A 20,014-nucleotide genomic window follows, 5' to 3' on the forward strand; every position below is an offset into this window, starting at 1 on the left:
TTTGAGGTCCCCGCTTTATTAATTCACTTCTTCTTGGGTTTCAGTTTCTGGTCCCCACCTGGGTGCGAGGCCACCTCATCTCTATCCTGCGCATTTCCTATCAGCGGGATCACACGGTCTGTGCCTTTCGTGCCTGGCTTTTCCCTCAGCATCACATTTGCAAGGTCCATCCGTGTTATGGCAGGTGCCAGTGCTTCATTCTTTTTCATGGCTAAGTAATATTCCCTTTATACACATACCGGTCACATTTGTTCATCCATTCATCAGTTTTAGGAATTTAGATTGTTCCACATGTGGCTATTACTATTTTTTATTTTAATTTTTTAAAAAGATCTTATTTATTTTTTAGAGAAAGGGGAAGAGAGGGAGAAAGAAGGGAAATGAAACATTGATGTGCAAGAGAAACATTAATTGGTAGCCTCTTGTGCACTCACAACTGGGGACCTGGCCCACAACCCAGGCCTGTGCCCTGACTGGGGATTGAACCAGCGACCATTTGGTTGACAGGCCAGCACTCAATCCACTGAGCCACACCAGCCAGGGCAGGAAGGCAGATTTTTGAAAAAGGGATGAGTGTCAGGAAGCTGGATGTTCTTTCCTGACCTTTTCAGACCTGAGCTCAGAAGGTTTGGTTAGGACACAGGGCATGGAACGGGCCCATGTGACGGAGGGGCATGAGGCGGAGGAGTGTGGACCTGTGCTGACTCTGGAGGTGACCCTGGCAGGACGCCCGGAGACTGCGGGCGGAAAGGGGGGGGCGAGGGACAAGCGAGGGCAACAGCCACACTTCTGCCCCCAGCGGGGGGGGGGGGGGAGCACCACGATCCACACAGCAGATACAGAGCGTCTGGGGATGAGAGGGCTCTTGGCGGGCGAGATCAAAAGTTAAAAGCCGGGCTGGTTAGCAGCAGAGACTTGAGAAAGGGAAACTTACTTGTGAACAGGAATGAGTCAAATGGAAGAGAAGAAAACTTCAAGAGACAGAAAAGATAACACAAGAAAAAGCCCCACTGGGGAGACGGGGACCCGGCCGCACACGTGGAGGGGTCAGATTTGTAAACCTCCCTGCCTGTGGCAAGTGCTCTCCTGGGGGATTTGCTGCCTCCTGCCTGGCAAACCCTGCTTGTCCCGTTGGCTCCTGCCTCAGTGGCCACCCACCATGGGGATGTCCCCGACCCCCTCCCAGGACTGGTTCCTACCCCTCCCCATGAGCCCCTGCCTGCCCCCCATCACTCACAGACTTTGCTGTGTCTCCTGTGCGTTCCCTGAGCCAAGTTCAAATTCAGCATTCAGCACACACTCCGTGATCAGACACGGGAGGAGAGAGGGGAGAACTGGGTAAGCTCACGGCAGGCAGGTGCTGGGAGGGGGTACAGCGTGCCCATCCCAGGGCGTCACTCAGGTACACCGCTGGGTGGGCTGGGGACAGGGCGGCCCCACACCCACTGCAGACGTGTAATGGAAACAGTCAGCCCTGCCGGGAGGAGTGAGAATCAGACTAGATGAGGAGATTAGACTGTTTGCTGTACTATACCCATTGAGGCAGGAAAGCAGACGCTTATCTTAGAAAGCTTTTCCCCTTATTAAAATAAGCAGTTTCTAGCTAATAATTCAGTGAAACAGAAAATCTGATCAATCAGAACATGCCACTCCCCAGATTTCTCACTAACTGTGACTTTGCAGATTTACCTAAAGCCTCCGGGAGCCTTTCACTGGGCCAAAAGGGCAGGTGTAGATGCAATCCTGGAAGTGGTACTAAAAACACACTTACGATGACAGATGAAATCCATAGGGTCCCTGGGGTTTGCTTCAAAATAATGGGGGCGGGGGCAAGGTGAATACATATGAAACAAAATTGGTAAAACGGACGGGTCCGTGGGGCTCGGCACACTGTTCTCCTTCTGTGCATGCTGGAGGAGGTCTTCTGAAATAAAAAGGTAAAAGCACACTTATTGAAACCTAGGACGGGTCAATCACACACCCCGCCCCCCAGGCTAAATTCAGACGCGGATGTGCGGAAGGCGATATTGGAGAAGGAAAGCTGCGCTCTGTAGAACTGAGTCTGCAGCTGCGATGAGGTGCCTTTAAATGGCACTTAGAACCCCCATCCCATCTAAGCCTAACTACTAAGTGACAACGGTTGGCTTTTTATATTAAATATGCAGTTGTAGGAGTCCCTGTTCCAACCTCGGTGACACCTGCATCAGCCTGCCCTCTCACACGTGGGTCAGGCCCTCCCGGAGGTCCCACCAGGGCCCCACCCCCGGGGCCTCGGTGAGACGGGGACAGGACTGGCCTCAGGGTCCAAGCTCCCGTGGACTCTAAGTGAGACCGTGAGGCAGAATGGAATGAAGGCCACCATTATGTGCACTGACTGGGCTGTGACGGTTGATGGTGACGTGGGACTTGGGTGATGGCAGTGGGGATGGAGAAAGGGGCCACATCCTGGGAAGAAATTTAGAAGAAACTTGACAGGGCTTGGTGCTGAGGGAAGGGAAGGGCCTGTGATACTCTTGGGACACTGCTCAGACCCGGGGCGTGGACGGCACATATACAAGATAAAAATGACCCACGTCACCTTGACGGCTCCTTCCTCTGTAAACATGGGAATGGCCACACCACTCACTTGAGAGCTACCCAGAGGCGTGGAGGAGCCCACGGGGCCCTGCCTGGCAGAGGAGCACTGGCCTCGGGACCCTCTGCTCCCCTCTTCCCCACCTGCTGCTCCAAACTGCCCCCCACACCCCGCTTGCGCGACATGGAACCGGGCTCCAAAGTGAAAAAGAACCAAGCAGACGCTTGCCACTCAGCTCAGCGGCAACTGAGCTCCTTTTGGCCCCAGGGCTCCAGCGCCACTCACCTCTCGAGGGCCCCCAACTCTTGAGGCCCCGAATCTCGGTTTGTGTCATGAGCCGCTTTCCTTGGGGGCGGCGTGGGGCTTTGATCAGACAAGAACCTGAGCCTCAAACCACTGCACTTCAGTTGAGATACGGATCTGGGCCGCTGTTCGCTAGAACGGGCAGCAGCTGAGCACGGGGCCAGCGGCCTGCGAGCCTGTCCTGGTGCGTGACCCTGCCCAGGCGCAGGGGCCAGGATGGGAGGCGGGGGTCCACGGAGCGTATGGAAGAGAGAAGATCATCAAAAGCTTCTCAGTACAACAAAGGGGCATTTCTGCTGGTCAACCTCCAGCATTTCCTGCCTCCGGCGTGGGGTCATCAGTTGGCAGGAGACCCTCCACCAGCTCGCAGACCCACTCAGCCCCGCGCACGCCCGCGGGCCCGCCCAGCCCCAGGGCCAGGGCGGGCCACCTGGGTGCTGACCACCGCTTTCTGCGCGCACAGCCGCGTGGGGCACTTTATGAGCCTCACGACCACCTGGAAGCCTGCAGGGCGGGTGCCGTCTGCCGAGGTCACAGGTGAAGCTGTCACACGGGGCACAGGTCACCGACCCTTTCGGCCGAGGCCGCTCTTGGGGACCAGCGTCTTTCCCGACACACCCCCAGAGCCTCCGCCCGCCGCAGGCCTGTCCTCACCCCTCTGCCTCCACTCCAGGTTGCCCCCACCCGCACCCCAAGGTCAGGCGGAGCGAGCAGCCAGGGCATCGCTGTCCTGATCTCCTGTCACTGTCTCTCCCACAGCTTGACAGGGAGCACTGAAAATCACACACCACAGGCGTTTCAAAAAAAAAAATACGGCTTTTTATTGTCTTGGATGCAAACATAGTTTTCAAACTGCATTGTAGTGTTGGCTACAGCTGGTGGAAATGTGCTTCCCGACAGCGGAGCGCAGGGGCTGACCCGGGGGACGCGGGAGGGAGCCCCCGACGGAGCAGGCTGTTTCTCGGGCCACAGCGGGCCCCTGGCTCCGGAAGGAGCCCTGGCACCGGGGCCCAAGCCCAGGACAGAGAAAAGCGAACCGCGGACATAACGATCTGAAACCTGACGAAGGGGAAGGGCGGGAGTCCGGCCGTGGCGTCTCGCAGTGGACGAGCAGCGGCTGCTCTTCCCGGTGGCCTTCCCGCTCCCTGCGGCCCCCCCGCCTTTCCCCTGCGGGACGGGGCGTGAACTCTAAGGAAACGAATAAAACATCGGTGCCTCCCAGCCCCCCAGCGCCTCCACTCCTGAGAGCAGCAGTCTGCTCAGAAATGCAGAGAATTCTTCGAATCAGCGAGGTGCACTGTGGAACCCCAAGTTTACCTGGGAGATGCAGGTGAATTTGCTACACAATTGGAAAGGAATTTCACCAAAATAAAATGCCAGTAAGTAAAAACACACACAGGCCTGTGCAAGCACACACACACACACACACACGCACGCACACACGCACGCACACAGAGCCAACATTCAATATAAAAAAGTTCCCTTTTCTTTCTCCCAGGCTGACTTCCACCAGCCCTGACAAGGAAGCAGCCCCGGTGGTGAGCCGGGAAAGCCAAGCCCTCAGAAGGAAAAGAAAATCGGCAGCTGGCCCGTGCGGAGGAACTCGGGGGTCCCCGGGGCCCCTCCAAGCACACAGGCCCGCCAAGGGGCTGGGACAGGCGGCTGCCGTGCTAACAGCGCCCCTGTGTGCTCTCCTCCCCTCCCCCGTGTCCGGACACCGGGAACATCTTCAGTATGAGGCACCAGGGTGCCGAGCCCCAAACCCAGGCCTGCCGCTGCCGGGGCCCAGAGTGACCCCATGCTGCCGCACCAGAGCTCTCCTGACTCCCGTGTCCCAGGCAGGCCCCGGCGGAGGAACGTTCTGCAAAGCCAAGGCTAAGGAGCAGTGGGGGGTTTCACCTATTGCGGGGCCTAATGGGGAGCCGGGCATCTCTAAGGAAAGGCAGTTCTCCCACCAGAGAAACAGGCGGCCCAACTGATACCCCAGACGATGGGACGAAGACTGTTGAGGGACCAGGGGACCCCCAGAGGGGCGACGAGGCACATGCCAGAGAGAGAGAGGTGCAGAGCCAGGCGGAAGGGTCAGGCAGCGCCCACTGCGCGCTGCTCACGTGCTGGCCTCAGGCGACAGCGCCATGCTGGCGAGATCTTGAAAACCACGGCCCTGCGGCCCCGAGACTCATCTAGGTGGGAGCCCGGGTGGAGCCGGCCAGGATGGCACAGGAGACAGGGGTGTGTGACGCTTCCTGGTGATGATGTGCCAGGATCAGGCGATGACGTCACTCCCACCGCACCCCTTCAGGTCCCCTAAGCACCTGAGTCTACATTCCCATCGGCCACAGCAAAAACAAACAAAAAAACCTTCAGGCCTGACCTCTAGAAAGGGAACGTGGGGTCAGGTCACAGGGAGACGAAGTAAAGAAAGTCGGGTGCCAAGGACACACTGGCAACCACTGACCTGCGCCCTCCCCTGCAGCTCCGGGCACAAGGCCCTGCTGGGGCCCGTCCCTCCTGCCACCAACACTAGTTTCTGCAGGGGGGCCCTCCCCTCGCGCTGTCGAGAACCTCCGCGAGGCTGCCAGTCTGCCCCGGGGCCGGGCTCCTCCTGCGGGCGACAGCTGGGGAGCAGCAACCTGCTGACACAGGCGGGACGGGCCCTTCGCTTTGCAGAAAACCCCACCGCGGCCCCTGCAGTCCCCACTCATTGCGAAAGGGTGGCAGCAGCGTGCAGGGACCTGATGGCACAGAAAGATTTCACAGAAACGCTTGTGGAGACTGACGTGCCAGACAGGATTGTCTTTCCTTTGCAGGTTGGTTTCCTTGCTGCCCAAAGTGTCAGCGTTTTTAAGTCTCTTTAGTGGGAGTGAAAATAAGTGTAAACAAACCACAAGCCTGCGGTCAGCGTCCTGTGGGGGCCGCCGGCAGCGTGGCCTTGGTCTCCCCACGCCCTGGCCAGGGACCCCGGGATAGAGGTCAAGAGGCCCTCGTGACTGACCGGCCAGATCCGTCAGGTAAGATCCCACAGCAAGAAAATGTCTCCCACAGGGACGGTCAAGGTGCAGGAGGAAAAGCAGCCGCGGCCCTGCAGCCGCAGGATCATGAGCACCAAGAGTGGATTGAAGGAAATATCTCAAAACCAAAACACGCCTCCCAAACAGACACACACATCCCTCCAAGCCGCACACAGCCGAACAGCCTTAAATATCGAACAGAACAGAATCTGAACAGTGAGTCAGCAAGAGGGGGAGGGGGAGAGGTAGGCCAGAGAAGCGAGAGGCCAAGTTCACACCCCATGGAGTTTCAGGACCCCGACTCCCAGCGAGGGGCAGGAGAAGGCCGCGGGCTGCGGGGAGGGGCTGGGCAGGGCCACTCCCGCGGCCACCTCCGTGGTTTGTGAAGGCACAGGATCTGGGGGCTGAGCTCACAGCCCCCCATGAGCCCTCGTGTTTTCCTTTTCCCTTTGACCCTAGTGGAGGTCTCCCCACGGCGGTCTTCCCCTTTCAAAGGGGACTTCATGTCTACCCTGGGGGTAAGGATGGTTCTTCTAGCACATCCCAGTGGAAATGAAGGACCAGCCCGGCCTCGTCTGGAAGGCCTGTAAACACGTGTTCTGGGGAGGCTGAGGGGCACCGCCGCCCTGCTCTCGTACGAGCCTGAAGCACAGACCAGGGAGCAGGAGACAGGTCAGCGACCTGCGTCACAGGCGGTGGCGTGGACCGTACCAGCAAGAGCCCCATTTGGCCTCCAGCGCCCAAGGCGGAGGTGGCCTGCCGCCCCCAAGCATCTTCCTCAGGCCTCCAGCAACCAGGGGGCGCCTCCAAGTGAACTGGAACTTCAGGAGGGAGCCACGGTCCCCTCACATGGCTCCTGGAACCCCTCAAGGCCCACCCGGGACTCCTGCCTGCCCAACCCTGCATCCCCATCCCCGGCTGGGCAGGTAGAGGAGAGCCAGCTGGCCCTCGGAACTGCACAGCAGGACAATAAAAGCACATCCTTCCAACGAGGAGGCACCCTTGGCCGGGCTTCCTGAGTGGGCGCCCTTCACTGCAGCTCCTGGAGTGATACGGCGGGGACCGGCCCGGGCCACCCTCCTGCCACGCCTTCCTCGCACTGCCCGCTGCGATTCCCACTCAGAGACAGTGCGACGCCCCTGGGATCCTCCACTTCATCAGCTCTGAGCGTAGTTCTTGACAAGGATGTTGTCTTAGGGACAGCTGAGGCTGGCCACCTCGTTGCTCTGCCTGTCGGCATTCACTGTCTTCCTCCAAATGCAGGACAGGACAGCCTTTGGGCGCGGTGACTTCTTTGGTCCAAGAACTGTTCCGGTTTGGGACTCCTGGGTGAATGGCCTTCCGTCACTGAGGGCCACGTGTGTCTGTGAGACGCTGCTGGCTCGGCAGAGAACAGGGTGACAGGGCCATGCTGGGAGCTGATGTCTGGCGAGGTCCTGAGCCCAGTCCCCTCACGGCTCTCCAGTCGGCGACACCGTGGCCGCTGCCCGGGCACACCAAGCGGAGCTACGTCAGAGCGGATGAGATGCCGCCCTGGAGGGCAAACCCCAGCTTTGCATTGCATGTGCTGTCCTCCCCGCCCACGCGTGCGCGAGCCCGGGTTCCCCAGGCAGCTGACGAGCAGCTGCCCCGTCTGCCACGCCGTCAGGGTCTGGGGGGGAGGAAAGAGGCCTTCCCACTGCCCCGGGGCGGGCCAGGCAGGGGCAGGGTGCTCAGAGCAGCCCCCGCCCAGGCCGCGCAGACAGGCACTGGGAGCGACCCCGGGGTTCTCCGATTCCAGGGGCAGCTGTGGCCTCCTGTGCCCCACCTCCTTCCCTGGGCCGGGCAGACAGCGGGGCGGCCCCGAGGGCAGGGGAGGCTGTCACCGAGCTCGCACGTGACCGTTTGCAGCAAGGGGCTCCCGAAGTCGGGCTATTGCTGCTGGCAGGACCCGAACCTGCCTCAGACCTGAGCGTGGCGGGCGTGGCGCCCGCGGGGCCGGCGCAGGCGGAGGGAGGCCCAGAGACTGTGCGTCGGGCGGCCCCCTCTCCGCGGGTGGGGACGGTCTTTGAGGCATCTCCGCGCCCGCGCGCTCAGCGCCGCTCCGACTCCCCCGACCGCGGGCCGGCTCTGGTGACGGCCTGGGCCGCCTGCTCGGGCAGCTGGGACGGGTCCGTCAGGATGGAGGTGGTGGTGCTCAGGTGGCGGAGGGTGTTCAGCACCGCTGCGGGACAGGCGGCACTCAGCCCGGGGACGGGGCGCTGCGCACGGGCCCCCCGCCTTCGGACCGCTCTCTGCGCCTGCGGCCGGCGGCGCCCCCGCCCCCTGCCCTGCGGCCGGCATTCCAGGCCCCGGGCCCCCCTTCGCCCAGCACCCGCACTAAGGGGGCGGCAGCCGCCGGCCCCACGACCCCACGCCCCGCGCAGCGCCCCACTCACTCGGCCTGAGGACGGGCAGGGAGCAGTGCTCGTCCAGCCAGGACAGCGCCGTGCGGTGCAGCTCCTCCAGGCTGCTGGTGGACACCACGCCCTTGAAGGACTCGAACAGCGGCTTGATGATGACGCTGAACTGCGCGGTGCGCGGTTAAGGAAAAGGCCGCGAGGAGGAGGGCCTGGGGCCGGCTTCTGCCCGGGCCAGAGGTGAGGACGTCCCAACTGCGCCTGGCACCTGCCTGAAAAGGCTCGGCCTCTCCCCGGCCACCGAGCCAGCTGGGGGTCCTGGCGCAGCAGCAGGAACACTCCCCGGCTGACGACGGGGCTCTATCCCAACAAACCCACGGGAAGTCACACTGCGTCCCAGACCCCCGCGGTGCGGAGCGCCACCGCTCAGCCGCGCCTGCCGAGGGTGCTCACCGCGCACACACCGGCCCCTCCAACAGGGATGCGTGACCGCCTTCAGCTCCCGTGCACACAAACCACGACTCTGCGGCACGGCGGAAAATATACTCCTTGCAGATTTGACAAAAAAGAAGAAGAAAAGGTCTATTTTTGATTCATTCACAGCAGATGGCTGTTGCGCCGGCTGGAGGTGTCGCGCGGTGTGAAAACCCCTGCAGCACCCGGCTGCTCTGACGCTAAGCCCATTCCATACTCAAGTGCTGACCAGTGCGTGTGCTTCATTTGTACCGCTTTTACCCCCTCCTGAAGGTGAAAGAGCCCAAGTCCAACTACCGTGAGGTGGGGACCGTCCATCACAGCCGGGGCTGCGGCGGCAGCTGACCCCCCAGGTGCAGGCTGCCTGCTCAGCAGCAGAGCGGGGCTGGGTGGGGAGGGACCAAGGCCAGGTGAGGAGGGCTTGGCCACAGGCTCAGAGAACCAGTGTCACACCAGGCCCTGCCCCTCGGTTCTGGGAGCCCCGGTGCACGTCTGTCACAGGGACGGCGCGCCCACCTCCCCATGGTTTCAAGGACGAGCAGGCAGCCGGGATGTGTCACTAGGAGCCACCGCCTTCTCCAAGTGGCTCGGGCACTGCCTTTCTTTCCCAAGGACCCAGAGGGCAGTGCTGGCCTGCTCTGCCTCCCTGGGAAGCCCCGGCCCTGAACAGCGGCCAGCGGCAGCCCCAGGCCACACTGCAGGCCATGCCCAACCCTCCAAGAGGGGCCTTGCTGCCTTGGTGAACTCATGACAGCCATTTAGAGAGGCTCCTTCTAAGGACTAGAGTGTGGCCCTCTGCTGTGCTGGTTTGGGGTGGGGTGGGCGAAGAAATCCAAAGATACAATCCAGAACTTCCAATTCTGCAGGGTCCGGCTCTTCACGTATTCGTCAAACATGTCTGTCATGTGATCAAACTGGCGCCGGGTGACGGGGACCCCTGTGGCAGGGAGCAGCTGCTGGCAGGAGCTGGAAGAGAGGAAGAGTGAGAGGAGGCTGGAGAAGTTGGGGCGGCGAATGGGCAGGGCCAGCCGCTGTCAGGTCTGGGCAGGAGGAGGGGGACAAACAGCCACAGTGCTGCAGGAAGGAGGCGGCTCTCTGCGCCGGGACGCAGAGCCCTGCCTGTGGGGGACGAGGTGCCGCCCGAGACCCCAGCCCCCGCCTCACATGATGGCGGCGTTGAGGGCCTCGATCTCCTCCCGCAGCCGCCGCGCCTCCTCCTGCATCTGGCCGCGCTCCTGCTGCAGCTTCGTGATGTACTCCACCGTCTTCTGCAGCGTGATGGCGTGGCTGGTCTGCGGGCGGGGGCGGGGGGCGTCAGAGCGGCACGACACCCCAAGACCAGGGCCGTGCGCTTGGCCTGCCCGTCGGCCCCCCTGCCCAGGGCCCTTGGGCAGCTCACCAGCTTGGAGTTATTCGAGATCAAACTGTTCAGCGTGTCAAAGCCCATCTTGATGTTGAAGCGTCTCTTCTGCTCGGCTGAGATGTGCTTCATCTGCCGGTTCTGCTGGGGCATCACCCCCTCATGTGACCGGGGTGCACAGCAGGGCGGCTGCCCCTCCCCCCCTCCCCCCCACCATGCTGCTGACTGCTGGGGCAGGCTGGAGCCTGTGGCTGGCACTGGGCTAGAGCCAAGCGGAGGAGGGGTGACAGGAAGCCGAAAGGTTCCAACAGCACTGGGAGGGGACAGATGGGACTCCAGGAAACCTTCCCGGAAACCCCCAGCAGGGGACAAACACTGCTGATTGGGCACATCCCAGCCACCCGCCAACCTCTCATCTGCTGTCCCTGTTCTTACAGCGGCCACTTCTGCCGCATCATAGCAGTCAGTGTTGCTTCCACGGGCCGGTCAGTGGGGGGCAGGGGGTGAGGGTGGGGGCGGGGACAGAGGAAGAGGTTTCTTCTCAAACTTAAAGCATCAGGTGCTCTAGCTCCCGATGCCACCCCAGCCTGTGTGTCCCCAGTAAGGGACGTGGCTGTCCCAAAGGCCCCTTGATAATCTTTCTTGCCGCCTCACCCTTCCTAGGGAACCGAGACCCGAAGGAAACCCAGGGTACCTTCAGCACAGCCACATGTTTGGGGTCTGCCGAGTATTTCCCTGAGCAGGTGTTCTGGGGAGACTGAGGACTCGGGCTGTGTTCTGAAGCACACGGAGAGGCCTGCCCTGAGCTCAGGCCCTCACGACCTGGAAAGAACAGACCCCTCTAAGGGACAGGGCCAGAGGACCCCAGCCAGTCCCAGGACTCGGAAACCCATCTTGAACCTCAATAGCGGCCCCCAAGCACAACCCAGGGAAACGCTCGCCCACCTTCTAGGAGAGCAGCCAGGCAGGCGAGGCCTGATGAGGGCTGGCCACACGGCGGGTGGGCCGTGGCCAAGACTGGCCACTTGCAGGTCTCGGGGGATGTAGCAAGAAGAGGTCCCACTCCTAGCAGCCCCTACGAAGCCACCCAGGGGGAACCCGGCGTCTCCGGGGAGCCGGTAAGGCTCTCGCAGGCCACCTGTTCTTCTGTTCTTTAAACCCCACAGGTGTGTTTCCTTACACTTTTCTCAAGCTCACCCATGCCCCAAACTCTTTTCATCAAAAAAGCAAGAACACCCTAACCCCCAGGGAACGTGACCGGGCCGCTCTGCCGCAGTCCCCGGGCTCTCTCAGGAGCCCTCCCCAGGAGGACCCTCCGACCCCCGCAGCCTCTTCCACTGCACTGCGCCTCCGGGGCGCTTCCCTGCTGCGCCCTTCTCCCCGTCTGCTCCCTCCAGCGTCCCAGCACGGCTCTCCCTTCCTGCGTCCCGAAGCTCAGTGGACAAGGGGACGCTTCCTGAGCCCTTCCTAACAGGTCTGCGGCCCTCACCCATCCCTAGGCCGTCTCTGCGTTTGCGCACAGAAGCTCTTATTCCTCACAACCTGTCCTTGGACACGACCCCGTCTGACCCCTGCAAGCAGTGGCCTGTCCTCGTCGTGCCTTCCTGAGCAGCAGCCATACCGCCAACTTACTCGGACAAGAAGACACTTTCGGCTCACTTTCCTGAGGGCGGAGCATGGCTCTGGCTCCACCCCCACCTGCACCCCTCCAGCGGCACAGCTTCGGGCAGATCATTTACCCATGACCTCTGGGCTCCTCAGATGTCACTGGGCAGAGTCAGGGCCACCCTGTCTCCCTAAGGGAAGGCTCGCCCCGTGGGAGCACGCTCACAGATGACAGTGCTGGGAAGCTGTAAGGAACCCCCACGGACGCAGACAGGCGGGGCGGCTCCTGGGGCTGCAGCAACCCCAGGCTAATGTTTTCTGGAAACTGTCAGCAAGGACCCAATTCCCCTTCTCCTTTTCCGGTTCGGGCCTCTGAGGGGGTCACACGCGGCGCTTCCCTGCGCTCACTAGCCACCCCGTGGCAGCTTGGCCTACGCTTCGCCATTCCTGATGTCAGGCGTCCTCCTAGCCTGGGCCACCGGCAGGCTTATGAGACCTCGCTGCTCACCTGCAAGCCCAGGCTCAATCCCGGGGCGCCCCCTGGGCAGCCTCCCCGACCCAGGAGCGGGCGGCTCATGCCACTCACAAAATCCCAGCCGCGCCAACCACGGTGAGCACTCACTGGATCCCACAGCCGGGACCTGGGGACTGCCCCCGTGCAGCGGGACCTGCTCGCCCTTCACCAGGGAGTCTGGCACTGTGCTTGGAGAAAAGAGCCGGGAGATGGGGGTGGGCGGGCTGCTTGTGGCGTGGCCCAGGTCTGTCACCAAGATGCTGCTGTGGAACTCTGTGACTCCAGGGGCCTGGGGCAACACAGAGAAAGGGGTCACTCCTGGCCACAGCCATGTTGCGCGAGGGCCACCCAAGCGCAGGGCCACAGAGCAGCACGTGGATGCCGAGGTCTGCCCAGGGCCCTCACCCTGGCCATGGAAGCAGGCGTGATGACCACGCTGGACTGGGACACGGGAGAAGCCAACACGCCTTCTCTCTTCAGAGGGCCTGTCATAATCACCGTCTGTGGTTGTCCTGAAAAGGCAGCTGCCGGAACAAGGAAAAGGGGGTCGGGGAGGCCGTGGGCTGCGGGGTCCGCTCCTGACACCGGGCCCGTGCCGGCCAGCGGCAGTGGGGCCCCAGGAGAAGCACGCGACCCTTTGCTGCCACTGAGACAGAGCTTTCCTCGCCACTGAGGCGCCTGCCCTTCTCTGTGATGTCCCTTAGCGGGGAGCGGGAAGAGATGCAGGACCACGTGTGTTCAAATGGGGCTGAGACTAACTTCACAAGAACGACAGTGGAGAACGGGCCGCTTGACTGCTCACAGGCTGCGTTCCACAGCGTCTTCCAAATCATACTACACACGTGTCACAAGTTTGCCTTGGGGACAGGGGCATGTTCCGGGGCTGCCAGGGGCTCGCACTCCAGCCTTCCTCCTCCCAGACTCACCTGGGGCGATGCAAGCGTTCTTCAGTAACAAGGACAGGGGCTCCGGTTTGGGAGCAGGCACTATTTTGGGGGGCTGCTTGGACCTCCCTCCAGTCAAGGACACAGGCTTGGGGTGCACGAAAGTTAAACACGGCTGGGGAGGCCCAACAGCTGGCGGCTGGGTGACGGGAGACAGCGCCAGGCCACAGGGGGACGCCGAGGGGGAGGGGTGGCGAGCGGCGATGACAAGGCCCTGGCTCGGGCTGAAGGTGGTGGCAGCCGCGTCCTGTGTGAGGGTGGCGGACGCCGTGTGGGTCACGACAGCGGGGGCCTTGTGGGCTCCGGCAAACGCCTGCGGCCGCAGGAAGGCGGGCGGGGCTGGGGGTGGCGGGGCGCCCGCGGCGGCGGCGGGCGGCGGGCCGGGGCAGGGCGCCAGCACCGGCATGGCGAACACCGGGACGAGCGGCTGCGGGGCGCTCAGGGGCGGCGCGGAGGGGCCGAAGTCTGCGGACTGGACGAAGGGGTCCCCGGGCCGGGAGGCGCGGTCACAGCCCGGCCTGTCCGTGGGGTCCAGGGCGGTGGCCGCAGGGGACGCAATGAGGCTGTCGGGGAGGCTCACGGTGGGGAGGGCGGCTGCGGGCAGGACGTTCTCCTGAGAAGGGAAGGGCACGAGTGAGGCAGCAACGCGGGGACCACGCGACATGCCGTCCCCTCCAGGCGCCACACACCACGACGTCCAACAGCGTGTGCCGGGCACCGGGACAGAAGGGGCAAAGGCGACACCCCTCCCCCCACTGCTGACTGGGGAGACGGGGCTGTGTCTCCCCAAGGCGTCCACAGGGGTCTCGTTTCCAGTAGGAACCAAACGATAACACGGGGCTCAGACAGAGCGACGGCTGCACACAGCTGGCTCTCAGCCGGGGAGATCTTGTTTCTGGAGTCCAGCAGGGGTTCCCCAAAAGTCCCTGCCATCTCCTGTTACAGGGCAGAGGCAGCCTGGATCGCAGCTGCTCATGGGGTTCCCTCAGGACAGTTTCATGTATCAACTTCTAGAGGTCACCTGTTCCTAAAAGGGAAATGCTACAAGGAATCAATTGTTCAGATCTCCATCTCCACGGAAGAAATCCTTCCCAGAGTCAGTGGAGAGAAGATGGGCCAGGTGGCCTGTGTCCCACAGGGTACAGACACCAGCCCGAGAGCCCCTTCCGGGCAGAGGGCCCTGGCTCCCCCGGCTCTGTCGCCCCAGCCCCTGGGAAGCAACTGCTGTTGACTGCTGGGTAAAAAGTGAGAGAAATACACAGAACTCCTTTTCATGAGCGATGCACGTTTTCCTTTGCTGTTTGCTGACCCTGTCTGAAACGGTCAGAACGGAGCTTACTGCACACAGGCTATGTGGGGCCTCAGGCAGGAGCACACGTGTGTGGAGTCTCCCACCACATGGATCTCTAGGATGCTTTCAAGGGGGCTAGAATAGTTCCGTGCTCAGCACCAGATCCAACAGCCTCTCATGCTCTGCTCAAGACTGCTCGGATATGTCATTAGCCCAGCCCCGGTGGCAGAGGTCTCGTGCCCAGCCCTGGGCCCCGCCCCCACTGCCCACTACCTGAGGAGGTGGGCTGTTGGGATCTGCTGCAGGTGCCGAGGCAGGAGCAGGGAGCAGGGAACCAAAAATGGAGCGGCTAGAAGAGAAGAGGTCTGAAAGACAACATCGGGGGCTTCTGAGCCGTGTGCCCGTCACTTCCTGAGTTAAAATGCAAACAAATCAGCAACGCCCCCACCTTACCCAGAGGAATGCCATGGCCAGAGAGCACCCCCCAGGGTACCTGCAGGACAGGCCCTCCACTGGGAACCGCACATGCTGGCCACTAGTCTGGGCTCGGAAACGCACCCAGGCCCGGCATTTCACCCTCTAACAATGGCCGGAGCTCAAGGACCAGGTCTAACTGCGGGGAGCTGCCGGGAGGCAGCCGTGTGGTTGGCGCCCCCTGCTGCCTAGAGGGAGAACTGCTCGGTCACGGTCACGGTCATGGTCATGGCCAACCACAGGCCCCTGAGACTCGGGAATGAGCAGACCCAGAAGTTTCCCAGGCCTCGCAGCTACGGCCAAAGGAGAAAGCCGTTCTGGGAAAACCCGAAGCCCTCCCCAGCCCCCTGCCCGCTCTAACAGGTCTCTCTGTGGCGGGGAAGCCCCAGTCCGCTGTGTCCTGGGCAAAGGAGATGCCGGGAGCCAGGTTCTCTGCCTGCTCCGCGTGCTCACCCTGGAAAGGTTCGAAAGTGTCCATGAAGTCCAGGTTGGGCTGCAAAGGAATCAGCCCCGGCTGAATCATGTCTGCGTTTCCCAGATGTGCTGCGGGGATCAGAAGGGAGACAGAGTAATCACTTTGCCCTCTCGGGAACACCTGAAAGGCCTGGGCCGGATCATCCCGGACCTGCTCACATTCTAGGTTGTTCCAAGAAGAAATGAAGGCAGCTGGCTGGGATTTCTGCCTCCTCATGGATTCAAGGCCATTCTGCGCTCTCAGAATGTAGGAAAGAATGTGAGTTTTTGCAGGAAAGGTAAACTAAGCACCAGGAAGAGACGCTGCCAGGAACCCGTGACCAGCTACCCCGGGAGCCCGCCACCTCCTGTCCTAGTTTAGTCTGTGGCTCTTCCCCGAGGGGCCGGCTGGACAACTCTATGCAGCCAGGTGAGGTCATGCCCAGGAAGGCTTCTGATTTCCTTCGAATGAGTCACAGGCCCTGTGACTTGGCTGAGGGGACAGACTCAGAAACGTGGAATTGACTCAGACCCAATCCCGCTGTCTCCTCCCAGGGACACAGGAGTGGGCAGCGGCCCCAGTGGGCTCCTTCGCAGTCCCCACCCTCTTAGTGCACACGGCCACTCAGTGTCGGTGAGGCTGGTCAATCCGTCTCCTTCTGCCTGCCCTGAACAGGTGACACACAGCAGCTCAGAGATGGCCCCGAGGTGAAGCCTGCCCGGGGGCCTGACGGAAAAGGGGACTGGCTGGACATCAAAGTAAGGGGTCTGGGGCTGCGTTACCTATTTCTCGTGGGTTGGGCCAGGCCACTGGCGGGTGTGACGAGAGTGTGGAGAAGAGCGTGTCACTGAACTCTGACATGAGCATTTCTGTGTCCAGCAGCGGGTCCTCCTCCATTGGGACTGGGGTCTTCCATCCGTCCCCATGTTTGTCCCAATAAAGCATGTCATCGTCCTACCGCCAACAGAGGGGGAAGGGCAGACTGAAGAGGCAATGGGGGACTCAGAGTTCCCAACCCTGTCAGGCCGGGGTCCTGGTGTCCCTGTGCTACAGAGCAGTGGGGGCTGCTGCACAGAAGAGGTGGGGGTGGAGCATTGCGGGGAGAAGCCCCTGCAGCCCACCCAGCAGGGAGCTCGCCCATCTCCTCAGCCCTTCGTGTCCTTCTCGTGAGGACGGGTGGCCCCTCCTCTAGCCGCAGGGCCTGTCTGTGTCCCTACCCCCTCAGCTGTAGGGCTCACTGTTGAGACCCTGCCCCCCAGGTTACTGCTGTTTCTCATCAAAAGGGGGTTCCCACGAGGGTCCGCTCAGCCCCCAACCCACTCACCTGGGCCAGGCTGGAGAGGTCCTCATCCTTGTGCTGCTGCAGCTGTGGAGACAAGGGGAAATGCCCGTCACCCACCTCGGCCTCTCCTCCCCAGAGTGCATGGGCTCGGGGAGCGCCCGGGCCTCTTCCTTCTGGGAGGCAGGTGGGGAGCGGGCTGTGCGCCCTGCCATCGCCAGGCCGAGGTCGGGCAGAGGGGACTCCCAACCAGCGGCTGGGGAACAAACAGCCCCGCTCACAGCTGCAGAAGCCGACTGCAGAGGTAAGGAGTGAAGCAGGCCCACCCCTCCCCGGGGCAGCTGGAACGGAGGCTATGGAGCCACGGCCTCAGGGCCAGAGTCCTGAACGCTGGACTCAGTCCCCTCCCTCCTCTGGGGACCATCCCTCCTCTGGGGACCACCCCTCCCCGACTTGCCCATTGGAGCCCAAGCCAGATACCCTTTTCTTGAAGTAGGTTCTCCACTTGTGATATTCGCGGATCACGATCTCAATGCGGCTCTTCCAGTACTTCCCCTCGGTGGTGATGGCCTACAAGAGGGGCACAGGTCACAGGGAGGTGGGGTGGGGAGGATCCGCAGAGGCCACCCACGGGCGCCAGGCCAGAAGTCAGCCCAGGCAATCCAGCTTGGAGAACGCACCACGTGCCTCCAACTGCATTCACAAGGGGCGCCCCTCTTCTGGGCAGCGGGGGCCCCTGAGTGTGCTTGCACGCCATGACCTATGGTGCCGGGGGCCCTTGGCAGCGTGGGCCCTGGGGGCCTGGATGGGGTGGGGTCAGACATCACGCTGGGGCAGCCAAGTGGAGAGCCCTCCGGCCTGGCGCCGGGGAGCCCTACGGGGACCCAGGGGGAGCACCCAGAGGCCCGTTTCCAGCAGCCACTGCTGCACTGTCAAAGGATCAAAACAGTCCATCATTGAAGCTTCAGGAGGAAAGTGACTGACTTCCAAAAGCATGTCGTTCAGCCCCACCATCCCGCAGGGCATGCGTCCTTCCACGCTGCCCTGAAATGCCCTGGTGACAAGGAATAATTCACAGCCACCTCAGAGAGCCCACCGACTGTCAGACCCCGATCAGACCGCAAGTCCCGTGGGGTCCTACCCAGGTGCACTTCCTGTGTGTCTGGCAGTGAGAGTCCTCCCAGTGAGGGATATAATTTTATCATCGGACCTGACAAAATGACAGTCCTTAAGGTCTCGTATCAGGTCATGTCCGGCTTCTCAAAGCTGACTTTGTTAGGGTGCCTTCCGGGTGTCCCCCTTCTGTCGTAACAGTGAGACGTGCGTGGACAAGATCAGAACAGTGCAGAAGAGCTTACAGGGAAAGCGTCCCCCTCCTCGCGCCAACCGCCTCCCCCGAGCCACCTCTGGCGAAAGGCTTCCGAACACCCTTCTAGGCACTTACTATGCGCGTGCGAGCACACAGACGCGTACTTGCAAAGAGTAACGTAAAAACCCTGCTGTGCAATGTGTTTTGTTTTGTTTCTGCATCTCCCATTTCTTCACCTCTCCATCCGGCATAGGAAGACCCTGAGGTCCTTATTTAATTGCAGGAGATACCTGCCTTGTCAGGAGCCCCAGTCCCTCCCTGGTGACTGAGAGAAATACCCAGGTCACAGGAAAGTAGAGGGCAGGCCCCAACTGGAGAGTCCCTCAGTCCCTGGGTCAGCCCCCTGCTCCCCACGCCTCTGCGGCTTCTCGGGGTCAGGAGAGGCGACAGGCCAGTGCAGGCCCAGGACCCTTCCCTGTGGTCTCCCACCAGGGAACCCAGCCCTTGATGAGCTGTCTTTCCTGAGTGACAGTGACTTCCACTCCCGGCCACCCACGACCACGTGCCATTTACCTCTGGCCGGCGATGCTCATCTACGTCGACAGAGCCGTCCAGTGGGGTGACAAAGTGGCACACGGGATTCTTGCGCTTCTCCAAATCTGGGCGGAGAGGGGGTAAGACACCATCACTGTGACCAAGACCCCGAAGGGCCCCTGCACCTTTGTTCCCACCTCTCTCCTCAGGGAGGACCCCCCCAACCCCCAGTGTTCGTTCCTTCTTTTCCCTTAGAAAACGAGATCTCAGAGAAATAAGGGGTCTGGGTTAGAGACAGAACCTGGGAATAAGAACGTGTGGGTGAGACAGGGAGCCTGACCCAAGCGGGGCCCACGCACCCCACTCTCCTGCAGAGGTCGCCCAGGGGGCACAGGGCCGGGGCCCGCGTGTTCTCAGACCTGCTGAAAATGGGAACTGTTCCTGACGCTTCAGCCGTCACCTCTCTGCCACCCCCTTCCTGGCTCCCCTGAAAGGAGCCCACGCCTCCGTCCGCCTCCGCCTTTACGGCACGGGCCCAGGCGTCTACTGTAACAGCGGGCACCCTGTGCTGTTAGCAGCCAGCGACCACCCCTATCTCCCGCAGGCTGCGGGCACCTTCCTGACCCAGACCCCCCGGCCGGCCTGGTGTGCCCGTCTCCGCAGACCGCCCGAGAGAGGCTTCTCCCTGAAGCACGGGCTCCGGTGGAAGAGCTGGAGGGCACCCCCGCAGGCCTGGGGCCGCGGCCCTGCCCGCTCACGCCGCACTCACACTGTATGTACCACGCCCGCCAGATGGCGTTGTTGAGCCGGATCTTGTCTCTCCACTGGAGCTTCAGGCCCTTGAAGTTCTTCCACTTGGGAGACACCAGCTTCCCACTGAAAGGCAAGAAAGAGGAGGGACTCAGGGCTTCCTCTGAAAACAGAATGAAACCAGAAAGTGCCGCTCCATGATTCCAGGCCCCCAAATTCTCGATTAATCCATAACAAGCCGCAGGTGAGACCTGACGGAACATCCACGCACCGTGGGCTATCTCCACAGCGCTATGCAGTAGAGGGCTGGGGGTGGAGGCAGTGGGGTCGGGGGTCAGAGGGCACGGAGCCATGGGGTGGGACCTGCTGGGCAGGGTGAGGGTACACAGGGCTCACTACCCTATTCTGTCCACTTTTACGCCTGTCTTTAAACTTTCCCATAATTAAAAGTTAAAAAGAAACCTGTTGATTTCACAAGACATTTAAGTATCAAATCAGACGTACACCTTACACTCACACAACGCTGTGTGTCAATTATACCTCAATAAAGCTGGGAAGAAAGAGAAATAAACCTGTTGGCCACTGAACGGAAGCCGAGCTCCTTCGGCCTGGTCTCGGCCCAGCTCCTCTGCCCCAGTGCCCACGAGGCCCTTCCAGTGCAGACACCCAATGCCCCACTGGCCTCAGGACCTGCGCGGCCCTCTCTCGCCCCCAGGCCTCTGCGCACACGGCCCTCTGTCCTCACGGAGCTGCCTGTGC

The 20,014-nt window shown here is 61.7% G+C and overlaps 1 protein-coding gene across 1 annotated transcript in view; it reads right to left on the reverse strand.

Moving 5' to 3' along the window:
• Positions 1 to 7,900: 7,900 nt before the first annotated feature.
• The window catches only part of MLXIP (MLX interacting protein), a 40,760-nt gene continuing 28,646 nt past the window's right edge, over positions 7,901 to 20,014 (reverse strand). Inside the window, exons 2-17 of the mRNA XM_090257747.1 lie at positions 19,275 to 19,381; positions 18,545 to 18,630; positions 17,143 to 17,232; positions 16,708 to 16,749; positions 16,166 to 16,337; positions 15,383 to 15,472; positions 14,729 to 14,820; positions 13,147 to 13,777; positions 12,626 to 12,744; positions 12,329 to 12,509; positions 10,796 to 10,923; positions 10,141 to 10,242; positions 9,906 to 10,033; positions 9,584 to 9,707; positions 8,307 to 8,436; positions 7,901 to 8,092 (exon numbers count right to left, since the gene is read on the reverse strand). Coding sequence (XP_090113873.1) covers positions 7,962 to 8,092; positions 8,307 to 8,436; positions 9,584 to 9,707; positions 9,906 to 10,033; positions 10,141 to 10,242; positions 10,796 to 10,923; positions 12,329 to 12,509; positions 12,626 to 12,744; positions 13,147 to 13,777; positions 14,729 to 14,820; positions 15,383 to 15,472; positions 16,166 to 16,337; positions 16,708 to 16,749; positions 17,143 to 17,232; positions 18,545 to 18,630; positions 19,275 to 19,381 — 2,353 coding nt within the window. The 3' untranslated portion in view covers positions 7,901 to 7,961. The remainder of the gene's footprint in view (positions 8,093 to 8,306; positions 8,437 to 9,583; positions 9,708 to 9,905; positions 10,034 to 10,140; positions 10,243 to 10,795; positions 10,924 to 12,328; positions 12,510 to 12,625; positions 12,745 to 13,146; positions 13,778 to 14,728; positions 14,821 to 15,382; positions 15,473 to 16,165; positions 16,338 to 16,707; positions 16,750 to 17,142; positions 17,233 to 18,544; positions 18,631 to 19,274; positions 19,382 to 20,014) is intronic.

Source organism: Furipterus horrens, unplaced genomic scaffold (assembly GCF_987537825.1).
Source record: "Furipterus horrens unplaced genomic scaffold, mFurHor1.1.pri manual_scaffold_11, whole genome shotgun sequence".
NCBI lineage: Eukaryota > Metazoa > Chordata > Mammalia > Chiroptera > Furipteridae > Furipterus > Furipterus horrens.